Consider the following 14590-nt stretch of genomic DNA (forward strand, 5'->3'; position numbering starts at 1 on the left):
CAGCACTGCCAGCACCACGGTGCCCCCCATCAGCACCACCAGCAGCAGCACCCCATGGACAACAACTGTTCCTGGCTCATCAACAACCACCTCTCCTCCTCTAAGTATTGTCACCAGGACCCCTCAGCCTCCAACTACATTACCATTAGGTAATTCTGTGGCTTTCTTTTCCTTTGTGGGTTTGAGAAATTTGGATTTATTGGCAGCTTACCATGTTTCTTAGTTTTTATACTCTGCAGGAGTGTGGTTGATGTGTATTTCCAAAAAATCATACAAAGCTGACATTTTGGCAGCAATGTCAATATCCTCTGCCATCCCAGAGAATCTTCCTCTGTAAGAATACAATGAAGTACATGAAGGGGTTTGCCTGTTCTCACCCAGATGCAAATTAATATTTTGTTGAAGGACTCTGTCTGTGGACTGTGTGGGCAGAAACAGTGTATCTTACTTCCTCCAGCATCATTACTGCACTCTTATTATGTACACAGTACTACTCTATCTACTGTGTGTCACATTATGCTATAAAAGCACAAACAGATGGCTCTGAGGCTGGACACTTTCTAAAATGCTGATTAAATACTATTTTAAAGGAGTCTGCATTGCCCATAATGAAAACTGGCCATGTGAAAAAGAAAAACCAGAAAAGTGAATTGGGGTTCCTAACATCCCAAAATATCTTATGAGTGAGTCATCTTAAGGATCTGGGAGTCAGATATAGAACGTGTACTGTCTCCAGCAACTGCTGGAGTTAGTTTCGTTAGAATCAGATGACTGAGCATAATCAATGGTGGTATGAATGTGCCACATGAAGTAGCACAGGGAATAATGGTCTGTCCATAGAATATAGTAAGATGGCAATACAGAATTAATCAAAGAGTTCACTGAGCATTGATCACTCAATGGATTCCCCTGGATTTAGGACAGCTGAACTCTTCTCTGCAGTATCAAGTTTTAACATTACAGAAGCTCTTCCACCTGAGATTGATTGTTGATCAAGCTTTTATATCAGTCTCCTATAGAAGATGAAGGAGATTTTATTAATAATCCCTCCGTGATGCAAAACCCATTAATAAAACAGTTTCTGTTTTATTTTTATCTAAAGACCCTGTGCTTATATTTGTTGAATTACATTTGCTTATTAGAAAATGAGATGAAATTATGAAGAAAATGCAATTTCCCTACCTAAAATACTGTGTTTTCTCCCTGTCATAAAGAGGGTACAACACCTGGACCAGAGACACCGACAAAGACAAGTACTCCAGTTACTCCTTCAGCTACTCCACTGCCAACAACTAGAACAACAGAAAGAGGAAGTACAGTGTTTACCAGAAGCACCACTATTCAGCAGTCAACATCCTCGGTGTCAACAAGCCCAGTGACTGTCACCACCTCTGAAGTCACTGAAACAGGATCAACCCCCAAAACTACCCCTTCAGGCCCCACACCCTCAAGATCCACCAGCACCACACCAGTAACAGAAACACCTAGCCATGAGACCACTACCACCAGGACCGTGAGCCCCCCAACAGGATCACATACCGCCCCTGTCAGCACCACAACTTCAGGACCATCCTCTCTGGGGTCTACTCCTAGGAGTACTGTATCTCTGTCTTCAGCATCAACCAGCTCTGTGCCAGTCACCACCTCTGGTACTACTCCAACCAAAACCTTTACCACCACTTCAGGAACCACCTCTAGCAGTTTTACCATAAGTACTGCAACCACCACCTCCACCACCTTAGAAACTCTTTCACCTGGCTCAACTAGTACATCTGGGCCAACTGCAACATCAACTGCAGTCACCACTACAGGAAGTTCTACATACAGTACCGTTACTCCAGTTAGTGGCTCAAGTTCAACTACAGGTCTAACACCAACTACGCCTAAAAAAATATGTTCTATTTTACCTGATGAATCTTATGAGGTGAGTAGATCTCATGGTTTTTTTAGCATTCTGATTTGGATGGAGACTAGACACATAACTTCGATGTTAGTAACATACAGAGTAGGCACTGAACTGGATAGAAAAGGAAGATTCAGCCTGTTCTATTTTTTTCTGTTTTCTTGGGTATCAGCGAGACTTCTAATGATATTCAGATTGATATATACTGCTATTAATTCTTCAAGGATAGTTTTTAAAAAGCTTTCTTCAAGGAGCTAGATCCCCGTTCAGTGTTTCTCTTTATTGCAGGATAACTTTGATGAAGAGGTAACCAAGAGCTAAGTGGTGCTAAACTATCTTTTCTGTTTCTGCTTTTGACTAGGTCCAAAGTAGGAAAATATTGTGTGTTTGCAGTGCAGCCCAATAAGAAACCAGAGCATTGAATTTGTCTGAGTTTTGAAAGAGTCATACTTGTTCATATTCTGGTTTCAGGAGAGGACTATGAAACAGATCACCAGATTCAAATGCTCGTCAAATTTGACTGAGAGTTCTGATTTTTTTTGAACCCTCCACCTCTGACAGACAAATTAATGTCTTGTACAATTCTAAAGCCTCCTCACAGCTTAGATGCCTCTCAACTTGCTCAGTAGATATGCAGGAATGAAAGTTATACATGGTTGAAAAAACAGTGGAAGATAGAAAAAGTGCATACAGTCACAATGCATGCACATAATCACCTTGGACATTTCTTCCCAAACAACTGGCATTCACTGTAGCTTTAACTGTTAATCTGTTCTAAACATTCATGGAAGGGAATTGATCATATATTGAACATTGATATTGGTCAGTGTCTTTCACTGTTGCTTAGAGAAGCTGTCTAGGTGATGAGGTTAGATCAAACATGTAACTTAGATAGCTGAGACTAGAAAAGGTGATTCCCATTTCTGTTTAGTGCCTTGACTTTTGTAAGTAACGCTTTTAACTTTGCAGCTTTTCAGATTTCTGCTGGGGAAAAATTGCCATTAAACATATGGTGTTTTAAAAATCTGCAGAAGATAATCAGACTCACTGCTTCATAAGGTTTTTCTCTGTCTTCCCCCTTCCCCTCTTTTCAAACACAGCAAGGTGAGTCATGGTGGCTCTGTAACTGCACTAAGGCAATATGTATAGAAGACAATATCGTCCAGGTGATTCCCATAATCTGTAATCCACCTCCTAAACCTACCTGTGCCAATGGGCTTTCTCCTGTGCCAGTCATTGATGAGGATGGATGCTGTTGGCATTGGGAGTGTGATTGTAAGTATATATTTTGTTGAGTATTTAATCTCCTGTGGGAACAATACTACTGTCATGACTAACAATATTTATTAGGGGACAAGATTGCATAAGACTGTGACCCTCAGTCTTCTAATATGGGTCTGTTTGGAGTGCTTCATTGATTCTTTTTTGCTAACTGAAGTGTTTGCTTAAGTTGCCATCATTTCTACATAACTGTTGGGTTAGTAGAATAAAATGGTCTCCCAAAGCAGGATTTAAATTTTCAGATGCAGACCATAGGGTAGAAGCCTATATATTGCTCGTTCAGACTATTGGTAAAGATATATCTGTGGTACAGTTAATCCTATTCTCAGTTGTCTGTCAGTAATGTCAGATGAACTGTGCCTTGAAAGAGCCTGGTTTTTTATTGATGACTCCTACATAACAAACTCCTGCATTGACAAACACACTTAAAAAACTTAAATGCTTAAAGTTCAATGAGATGATTCCCACATCTATAGATTTTGTTTGTAGTCTGATCTGATTCTGTATGTTGCCATAAGAGTCTGACTTAGCTGTATGCTTTTTTAGGCTACTGCACTGGCTGGGGAGACCCACATTACATGACTTTTGATGGACTGTACTACAGCTACCAAGGGAATTGTACATATGTCCTTGTGGAAGAGATTAATAAGAAAGTTGACAACTTTGGTGTCTACATTGATAACTACCATTGTGATTCACGGGATGTGGTCTCCTGTCCTCGAACGCTCATTGTGAGACATGAAACTCAGGAAGTGAGGATAGCAACGGTGAAACCAAATACTGTAGAAGTAGAGGTATGAGAGAATGTTACCATTGATTTTGATATCACATCAAAATGATAAGTATATTCACAATGTTTGGAAAAAAATCAAAAGTAATCTGTGTTTTAGATTCCGTAACAGTTTAGATTATAAAATGGGACTGATTTGAAGGACTGCTTTTTTGACTCTAAACATGAGAGAAAAAATTCTTCTTCTCTTTTTAATCTCAAATATTTTCAGTGCCCTATCTCTCCTAAATGCGCAAGTGTGGACAAATTACTAAGAGTTAAGGATATAAAATAAGTTGATTTATAATTAATGTTAATGTAACAAAGGAAACAATAAATGTTGAATGGGAGGAGGTAATGTAAAGTAGACATAACAATAAAGTACCAGCCTTAAGCCTTTTAAAAAAGTTACATTACTAGCTCTGATTTGTTTCACCTTTTTAACTTTTGGAATAAGAGCACTTACATGTTTATTTCATTGATAAATATGATGTCCTGGCTTTGGGCCTTCAAAATTGGATGAGAAGTGTTTGTAGCTTTATGCTCTTTGTTCGGTTTATTTTTGTACCTTTATTTTTGTACATTACTGTGTGAGAATATTATGTCAGATTGCAACATATTGTTGAAAATTTGCAACATTTAGACCTTCTTTTTTTCTCTGAAGCAAAGAAATCTGCCATTGCTGAGTAAAAGTAGTAGTGTTAGTTCATAGAATCACAGAATCATATCCTGGCTACAGTATTTAAATAAATAATACAGATTTAGTCTTATTTCTTTCATTCAGTTTTCCAACAAGCATATTCCCTTTATTCCAAGAAAGTTAAAACTTTATACAGTATAAATTTAAGAGAATTTTATGTTCCACATTCACGAGGTGACCTCAATGCCATAGTCTCTCTAATGATTCAGTTAAGTGTTAGGATTTAGCTAGTTTAAACCCTGAATTTTATCTTAATTTAACAGAGGTTGATAGGCTTTTTTGGCTCAGAGAAGAAAAGTTTGGCTTTCCAGTAACATAAAAGGAAACACAGGGACACTTGATACAAATGAAAAGGATATTATTTACCTTTACATTCTCTCTGCAATGCAAATGAACAGTCAATTGTTTTCTGAAGTCAAACTAAATATATGCCTCTTTTCTGTTTTCCTTTGTTTATTAGGTGACAGTAAACAATCAGTTAGTGGCTTTGCCTTATAAAAAGTTTGGCGTGAGCATCTATGAGTCAGGAATAAATCGTGTTGTGGAAATTCCTGAGCTAAAAATGAATGTGACCTACAATGGCTTGTCCTTTTCTATCAGAATGCCCTACAGCCTGTTTGGCAACAACACTCAGGGACAGTGCGGTAAGGCTTGCTCTTGCAATATTTGTACTCTCAGAAAACCACAATAACAGCCCTGCTTACAAAGATGAATAGAATTTGATAACAAATGAGTTATCAAGTGAGTGAATTCTTTCTCCCTTTACCAATCTTAGGTACTTGCAATAACAACACCGCAGATGACTGCATGTTGCCGAATGGAAACATTGCAGAAAACTGTGAAACCATGGCAGATCACTGGCAGGTTGTTGATCCCTCCAAACCACAGTGCTCTCCAGGCCTAAATCCTACAAGTTCACCTAGCACAACCCCAGCAGAGCCTTGCAAAGAATCTTCCATCTGCGAGCTTCTTTTGGGAAGGTAGACATTCCTCTTGGGTTTACAAGCCTGGTATCTTAAATTGAATTGACAATTTTAGGATTAATTTTTCAATGAAAAGTGTTTCTACCTTTTATTTCTTGTAGCTTTGTGGGTTGCTTCCACTCCTTTTACTTTTTCTGGTTGTTATTCTTTGCTGACAGTTTCTTTCAACCCGCTGACTGCTATGTTAACCTTCATTGATGTTCTCATGTGCTTCTACAGTCTTTGCCCTCCTCTGTCCTACACCTTTTCCCACATTCACTTAGCAGAAAACAAAGTCCAGCTGAAAACAAAGATCTTAATTTTTAAAACACCGTGTCAGAATTAAAAAAAACCCCAAACCCAAACAAAATGTCTTTAAAGAGGGAGCACATGGTTGCACTCAGTAATATTCATGTAGCTCCTGGCCTGAAAATACTTGTGTCTGAGTGCTTTGTAGGTGAGTGGAGAATACTTTAAGTTATGTTGAAAGGTTACAGTCTGGATAAGTGCTCTCAGTAAAAATCTCTCATCCACAGTCCATGCCCACATCTTCTGTTGCCACATCATACCAGGTTAAGCACATTGAAAAATTTATGGATCATTCAATAACTAATAATGATAAATATTTCTGTTTCTAGTGTGTTCAAGCCATGCCATGAGTTTGTGCGGCCTGAAAAGTACTATGCAGCCTGCGTTTTTGATAGTTGTGTACTTCCCAACCTAGACCTGGAATGCTCAAGTCTGCAGATCTATGCTGCCACCTGTGCTGATCAAGGTGCATGCATTGACTGGAGAAGTCACACCAATGGTGTATGCTGTAAGTATTTGGCCATTTATCTTGAATTATTAAGGAAGCTTGTATGGAAACATTTCAATAGTAATGTCGTACTGCTTTCCGAGCAATGAAGACAACAATAAATCACACCAGCTGCTTTCCTTAAGTAATTTTGCAGTTAACATTTTTAACAATGGAAATATGAATGAGCCTGCAAAAATAAACATCTGTTGACTGTGCCAGAAACATCTGTATCAGTACACACCTTTTATGTACACAGACAGTTTTGTGTTTTGCAGGCATCAGCAGATCACTCTATTTAGTGATATATGCATTACTTTTCAGCTGTAGTAAGAGGACGACAAAGAGTAGGAATACACTCCCTCCTGAGAATTTGTGCAAAAGAGACTGAAATGATGAAAAAGAATTGTAATCGAGATGTAGACTCTTGGCTTTATCACATTAATGTAAAGATGGTTCCCTGTCTCTGGCTAAATTGCATAAAATAATTTAATTCAGAGACATGAGTCTGATATCTGAGATTTTTTCTCCTTGCTTCTCAGGGTTGTCACAGATACATAGGAGAATGAGTAAACACTGTTTAAGTTCTTGGCATAAGGTCATGAGGCTTTTATATGACAGTTACTGAGCTCTTCCTCCTTTTTATTCTTCCATTCCAGCTCATGAATGCCCCTCAGGAAAAGAGTTCAGAGCATGTGGTCCTATTAAAGAGCCAACCTGCAAATCAAGGTAAATAATTAGTTAGTTATACCTTCTACAACTGTTCACTCATATCTAATGCACAGGTGAATGAGGAAAATCAACCTCCTTTCATATCTTAAACTGACAAATTTGTTACCACTGTTCTGTTGATCCTGTGTATGGGTGCCTCTACTGTTTATGTTGTTCAGCTAGACCAAACACAAACACTGACAATCTCTAATCACAAATCTGCAGATCATTTGCCACTGTATCTTCAGTGAAAGGTTATTTGGCATAATCCTCCTCTATGTGCCTATGACAGTAATGGTGTTCCTCTGAACATTTTGTTTCATAGTCACCAAAATGAAACTTCAACTAAACAAGTGGAAGGCTGTTTCTGTCCCAATGGAACAATGCTGTATGACTCTGGCGTGGATGTCTGCGTGAAAACCTGTGGTGAGTTTTATCACTTCACTTGGATGCATATTCGCTTCCCCTCTGTTGTTTCCTTCTTATGTATGCAACACAGGTCTGACTGTATGCAGTCAACATATAGTAGAGATGCCTACTGGTATGTAACTGGTAATGGAGATTTATTTTGATATTTTCACAGGCTGTGTTGGAGTGGATATGATCCCAAGAGAGGTACGATGCCATATGCTTTTGGATTAAAAGTAGAAGTTGGGGGTTGGGAGAAGAGAGCGGTCTCCACTGGTGCAGGCTTGTTTTGTGGTTTCCCAACTTTTTATTCCTGATTTTACTTCTGTTCTTTTTAATTGGTAACTGTGCAATCACTAATTTTATTTTCTTTAATGACAGTTTGGGGAAAAGTTTATAGTAGACTGTCAGGACTGTACTTGCCTGGAAGGGGAATATGGCATTGTATGCCAGCCTCATGAATGTCCTGAACAACATGTCACTTGTAATGGAGAAGGCTTCTATCAGGTCACTGAAGTCAATCCTGAAGACTCTTGCTGCCCTCTTGTCACCTGCAGTAAGCTTATACTATGTTTCTAGTTTTTCTATACTGCTTAGAAACAGAAAGAGACTGAACTACTTTAGCACCAGAGACCTGCAGCAGTTAGTCCCAAAACAGTATTTTTCCTCATGCCTTTTAAAATCAGCAATTAAAGTGCATTTTAATATTGAAATGATTCAGGATAACTGAATCTACAGCTATGGGACTCAACACAACTCAATTTCTAGTTCTTGAGTTTTATTCAAGCAAGAATTCTCTGTGGATTTTCATTTTGCAGCAGTTGCCTATGATACTGGAGAGAGTAACAGCTGTTCATTACTTCTCTGCATAGAATTGGGTTACTTTATTAATACAGGATAATTACCTAGTAGAAAAAGTTTCATAAACTAATGCAGTACCCCCAAACCAGTGCCTAGATTTACTAGGAAAAATATGTTCCCTTTCTGCAGTTTGTTTATCTGAAGAGAATCTGGTCTGTTTCCTATGGAAAGTTCATCCTAAATGCTTTGATAGATGCTTATTTCTAGTAGCTGTGATTTAGTGTACTTTTTGGCTTATTCTTTTTTTTTTTTCCCTCAGAATGCAACACAAGCCTCTGCACAGCTAAAGCTCCCAAGTGCACACTGGGATTTGAACTTCATTCTTATATTCCCAGTGGTCAGTGCTGTCCTGTGTACCAATGTGGTAAGTTCCTTGGAAATATATTACAATGATTAGCATTATATATTACAGAATTGATAATTACATTTAGTAAGACTGTATGCAATAGCCTATTGAAGGAGATATTCAACACAGTCAGATTCTAGAAATTAGTTACTATTAACATTGGTTACTACTGCTATAGTTATGACAACTAGGAAATCAGAAACACCTCAGGTGACTCAAGTTCAATTCTCCTGATTGCAAATACATGTAAGGTCAGCTACAGAATTAACTGTGACTGTGGTCTCAGCTTAATCTAGCAAAAAGTCCCTATAAGCATCCCCAGTAGAAGACAGCTTTACAAAGACTACTTTGTTCTTGGTAATTGAAAGAAGGAAGTACTTGGTACCTATTAACTGGACATTCTTGGCTATGAGCTGGACTGCATATATTAGGACAAATCTTCCCTTTTTGCACATGCAGTATTAGTTCTTATACTTTATACATGTCATGTCTGCTACCAGAATGGAGGAATAACCAATGAATTTGAATTCATTGTGGAAGAAATGAGTTTGACTAGAGTGGCGCAAAGGCATTTTTTATTCTTTTTTCCTACGTTAACATCTGACTTCTTGCTTATTAACAGTTCCCAAGGGGGTCTGTGTTCACGAGAGTGCTGAGTTCTTGGTAAGTTCTAAAAATGCCTAAAAGACCAGTTAGTAAACTTGATCACAAATACTGTGAAGAGGTTTATCCAGTACAATCAATATTTTAGAAATTTTCCAATTTCTGTCAGGAGGTCATCAATTTCACAAAGCCTAAATCTCTCCTGAAAAGGTTGTTGTGTATGAAAGAAATGGAAGAGTTGCTTGTATGTCAGTATCAGGAGAGAGATTTGGGTTAAATGTGCTTGCATTTTGAAAAGTCAGTCCCCATTTATTGTCAGTACATTGTTGCAGTTTTAAGACTCTGCTTTCAAAAATTAAAAGATACGTGAATAAGTGCTATTCTAAACAAACCTAGATTTCTAATAAATTCTCTTGGGCCTAGTAATTGTGCCTGTCCTTTTAATATCAGAGTTTATCATTGCTATGTAGGACGTCAATAAAGACACACATTAAATTATATTCAGTGTTTAAAATGTTGTCTTTATAACTGGCTAGCCAGATAGCTATCCAATTGTCTTTAAGATTTTTTCCTTTTCCATTGCTTGATTTACAGATTTTTTGAAATCAATAAATGTCTGTCAAACATGTCATATGCCATTAACATATGCTTTTTTTTCTTAAAATTTTTAGCCTAACTCCTCAGTCTTTGTTGATAAGTGTCAGAATTGTTTCTGCACAAATGAAGTTAACGTCAGCACTCAACTGAATATCATCTCATGTGAACCTCTTCCATGCAATACGTACTGTGCACCGGTAAGTGACAAACTTAAACAAAAAAACCCAAAATACCCATTTATGTGAAAATCACTTTGATCAATGAGTGGTATTAAGCAAAGAACAGGGAGTTGAAATTCAGAGACCAACTCCAGTGTGGATGCCAACTGTCCTTCGAGCAATCTGCTGCATGCAGCTTGACTCCATAACTGACAGTATTCAGTTCATATTGGCCAGATTAGCTGGGAAATTTCTGTAGAGCACTTAATGGAGGGATATTCAATTAGTAGGCATATTTATTGCATTGCAGTGCTTTAATTTATTCCATCTATAATCTGCTTTTATTATTTGTCTTCTACTGGGTTGGAACACAGAAAGTCACAAATCTAGAGTGCACTTCAAAGTATAATCAATCAATGGATTGGTATGTTTTCATTTATTTCTCAAAAATTCATCTATTATAGTGCTATTGTTTTTAATTAATTTTAATATCTAGGGATATGAACTTCAACCAGTGAAAGGTGAATGTTGTGGAAAATGTGTGCAGACCAAGTGTATTATACATGCAAACAATGAGGAACTCATCTTGAGTGTAAGTATGCTCTACATTCTGTGTCTCTACCAAATATGTAAAGTTCCCTGTTTCAGAAGGGGAACATCTCCTTGCCAGAGACAAGGCTTAGTGTAAGTTTGCACCTGAAAGATCAAAGACTCATCTAAAGCAAAACCTATCTACAATATTTTGACCTGAAGGTAGGTCTCATGAAATCAAATTTTCTGGAAGGCTCTTCTTGGAATGACAAATCCAATACCATTGGAAGGGATTTTCTTTCAATTGTCTGGAAGCTTGGGCTTATCTATGTTGTTTGATTTCTGTATGAACACTAGTAAAGCCTGCATATGGAACAATTGTATTGCCCCTGTAGGGTGGAAGTTTAGGATTGTTCTTAATTAGCATATAACGGTCTAGCTGTGTGTGGGTGATTTTGTTAAAGTACTCTACATAGTTTAGAGGCATTTTTCTTTCTCAAGGAAAATCCCATGTAAAACTGAAGATTCTTTCCATATATGGTACATTGCAGTACATGTAACAATCTGTATCTGAAATGGCTGTTAAAATGATTTACTGGGAAACAAGAGGAAAGTCATTGTCAGAGGACAAGAAAATTTCTGTCTGAGCTCCCTTCAGCTTTTCTTATTACATTTTGCATTTTACTTGCAGCCTGGAGATTTTAAAAATGATCCTAACAACAACTGCACCATTTATAGCTGTGTAGAAATCCACAACCAGCTTATCTCTTCCACATCTGAGATTACCTGTCCAGCATTTAATGAGGACAGCTGCAAACCTGTAAGTAAAAATGGAAAATTTACCCTCTACTCCATATATAGATTACTTCAGTTTAGTTCAGCCATCTAAGAACAAAAGTAAAATTAAGCTCTGATGACCCTTCACCATAGCTTCTCAGTCACAAGGGCAAAAGTTTCTAATGCATCCATGCACAACCCTATACAGTGTATAAAATATCTGGGTGAGAATTTGAGGCTTATAACTGGTAACTGTCTCTCAGTAGGCAAAATATTGGTCAGCACTGAGATACTAAGTCTTTGCTGATTGCTTTGTTTGGGGTCCTGTCTCAACAGGAACCATGTTTTCTTGAATGTTACAGAAACAGAAGTTGTTCAGTCAATAGGCTGCCAGTAACACTGTGCATACTCCTCATTCAAATACAGAAAACTTAAAGAAAGCATTTATTGGAATAGTTTCTGAGGAAAAATGACATTATGTTAACTGTAGACTTCCTTCAAAGAGTTATTTTTATTTTCACAATCCTTTTTAAATGGATAGATTTCAAGTCTGGAAGAGACCATTATCTTTACTTATTCAGATCGATGCTGCAGTGTTCACTGGTTGTTTCCAGCCATTGACTGACAAATTGCTCTCTTTAGTTATTGGCCTAAAAGCCTCTTTCAATAGTGAGAAATAAAACAATATAATTTTTTTCTGTTTCTTTGTTCTTTTAGGGAACTATTTCATTCTTACCTAATGGTTGTTGCAAAACCTGTAAGTATCCCAGTGTATCTGAATCAACGATACAGAGAATGAATTGTCTTCTTTAATCAAACCATTTTCCAGCAATAGAGGCTGATATATTTCTATTTAAATAGATATTTTTATATTTATGTTTGTTATTCCAAGCATTCACTGTCCAATCTCTCTGGAAAAGTTTAAGCTGAAGCAGAAAAACCACTTAAGACAGTTCTTTGAGTGCACTAGTGAAGCTGAGGGAATGCTGAACTGCAAGGAATTTCTGGAGGTATTTCACTGTGTGTATTTTCCGATCTTTCCCTATAGGTGCACCTCTGGATAGCAGCACACCGTGCTCTGTCCGTGAAAGAGAAGACTTTATTGTCTATAATGGCTGCCGTTCCGTGGACAGAGTTGTCATGACTGAGTGTGAAGGAACATGTGGAACCGTCTCGCTGTAAGTAAACTTATCAGACAATGAGATTGAAATTCTGCTGGCACTGAGCTTGTTTATATAAAAGGAACAATAAATAGGCAGACTACAGAATGGTAGAAGACTTGGGACTATCTGCTCCCCAAATCATAGACACAAAATCATGAAATCTGTGACTGAACAGTTGATTTATCTTAATGCAAAGCAGAAGAATGTATTACATTTCCTTGGGATTCAGACAGATATGATAAGGTCTCTTCACCCAGTAACAGCTGTCTTGTCTGTCATTTGTGTCAGACCACCTTTGCTAGAAATCATCACTAAAGATAATTTCCTGTGGATAATTTCCTGTAATAGGAATGAGCCCAGGGAGCAGCCAGACTTGATACTCTTAAGCTCAAAAGCTGCTTCTCAATAGTTAACATCTAAAATGAAACACATACATCTTTTAAAGGAAGATTCAAACCTACAATTTTTATACAGTATATAAATTAGAAAACTAATGCTTTAGGGATGGTATTAGTAGAGTATTTTGACTGTACATTTTTCTCTGAAATGAGAGAATATACAAAAAAGTGGCTATAAGGGAGTGGCTAGTAGGACACCTGGTAGTGAGCACTGCAAAAACACAATTCTAACTCCCCAAAGAAACTGTCACTTGCTGCCTATCACTGAGTATGCCACAGGGTACCTTACATGGGAGAAAACTGCTTTTTAGTATCACATGAAACTATGATTGACTGGGGAGTTTATTAGTATTTTGAAATACCTTATCATCCTAGGGTCTTTCTGTGGTTGCTTCTGCACACAAATACAAAAAAAAAAGGTGGATCTTGATGCAGTTCATAGCCTGATATAGACATATTCTGCAGGTTAGGAATGGTGCTTGGGAAGCTGATGAACACAAGACTGCAAAAAATACTTTGAGATAGAAACAGAAAGAGCTGCTGCTTCCCTTTCCTGTTAACACCGCCCTGACTGGGATATGCATTTTATTCCCATGATGCAATTGTAGCTTTTGTAGACAATTGATTGACGTGATGCCATTCTATATGGCCTTGTAGCCCTTTGTCTATGCAGTTTTCATATTCAGGTCAAGGCTTTGTCTCCCCCTAAACTGTTGATCTGGTGTATTTAACATCCATCAGTGCTAGGATTATGAGAGGGATCTAAGGAAGCTGATGATCTTGTACTCACTGAGGGTTTTTTATAGGACTTTGATATGAATGGTTTTACCAAAAAAAAGAAATCTCAGCAAGTGCAATGAACTTTAAAAGCATATTATTTTAATCACTGTTCTGTTAGATGAACTTAGCGCTTCCATTAGCCACAACTGCAGCTTCTCACAGGAGTTCTGTATGTGATTTCACCCTTTCCTTCTGTATGTTGGCTTCTGGCACTGAGTAACGTTGCCATTTTCTATTTTACTAGATACTCTGCTGAGGCCAATTCTATGGATCACAGCTGTTCCTGCTGCAGAGAATCACAGACTACTGAGAAGTACGTGGTACTGAAGTGTCCTGGTGGGCAGTCACTGTCACATAAGTACATCTATGTGGAAAGCTGCAGCTGTCAAGACACTGAATGCCAGATCCCACAATCCAGTGAGTTGCAGAGAAGAAAATAACAAGGCAAGATCTCTGAACCATACCAAGACGACCATCAGCTTAACATCAAAATGAAGACAGAAAAAAACTAGCAGCATTTGACTGAAAGGCCTGTGCACCATTCTTAGCTTTCTTGACTACTTTTGAACATTGCTTTTCCCAGTAAATGCATCCTATTTGTTCTCTGATTACTTTGAACAGTGCTCTATTTATTTGTGACAAAATAAGAACACAAATTTGTATTCTTCCAAGTGCACAGCCTTTTGGATCCTTTTATAATCTGCTTATTTTCTCTGAATGATTAAAAGCACATTTCAAAAACACATGGCTTCTGTAGTTATTTACGTACTGTTTTCATTAGTCTGAGTTTTAAAAGAGAAGAAAAGTTCTTTTTCAAGTTAATGGAGATTGAGCGATATATATCCT

General features: G+C 37.7%; 1 protein-coding gene across 1 annotated transcript; it reads left to right on the forward strand.

Moving 5' to 3' along the window:
- Positions 1 to 1214: 1214 nt before the first annotated feature.
- Positions 1215 to 14474, forward strand: MUC2 (mucin 2, oligomeric mucus/gel-forming; the record flags this gene model as incomplete). The annotated part of the gene is made up of 18 exons (XM_029961069.1): positions 1215 to 1924; positions 3004 to 3178; positions 3731 to 3978; positions 5114 to 5297; positions 5429 to 5633; positions 6254 to 6432; positions 7071 to 7140; positions 7448 to 7548; positions 7706 to 7737; positions 7912 to 8086; positions 8651 to 8755; positions 9360 to 9400; positions 10012 to 10134; positions 10592 to 10687; positions 11318 to 11446; positions 12121 to 12160; positions 12452 to 12581; positions 13989 to 14474. Coding segments are annotated over 18 exons (2939 nt in total), but the record flags the coding sequence as incomplete, so codon positions are not given.
- Positions 14475 to 14590: the final 116 nt, after the last annotated feature.

This window comes from Manacus vitellinus, unplaced genomic scaffold (genome assembly GCF_001715985.3).
Source record: "Manacus vitellinus isolate BGI_N305 unplaced genomic scaffold, ASM171598v3 scaffold_30_pilon, whole genome shotgun sequence".
Lineage (NCBI taxonomy): Eukaryota > Metazoa > Chordata > Aves > Passeriformes > Pipridae > Manacus > Manacus vitellinus.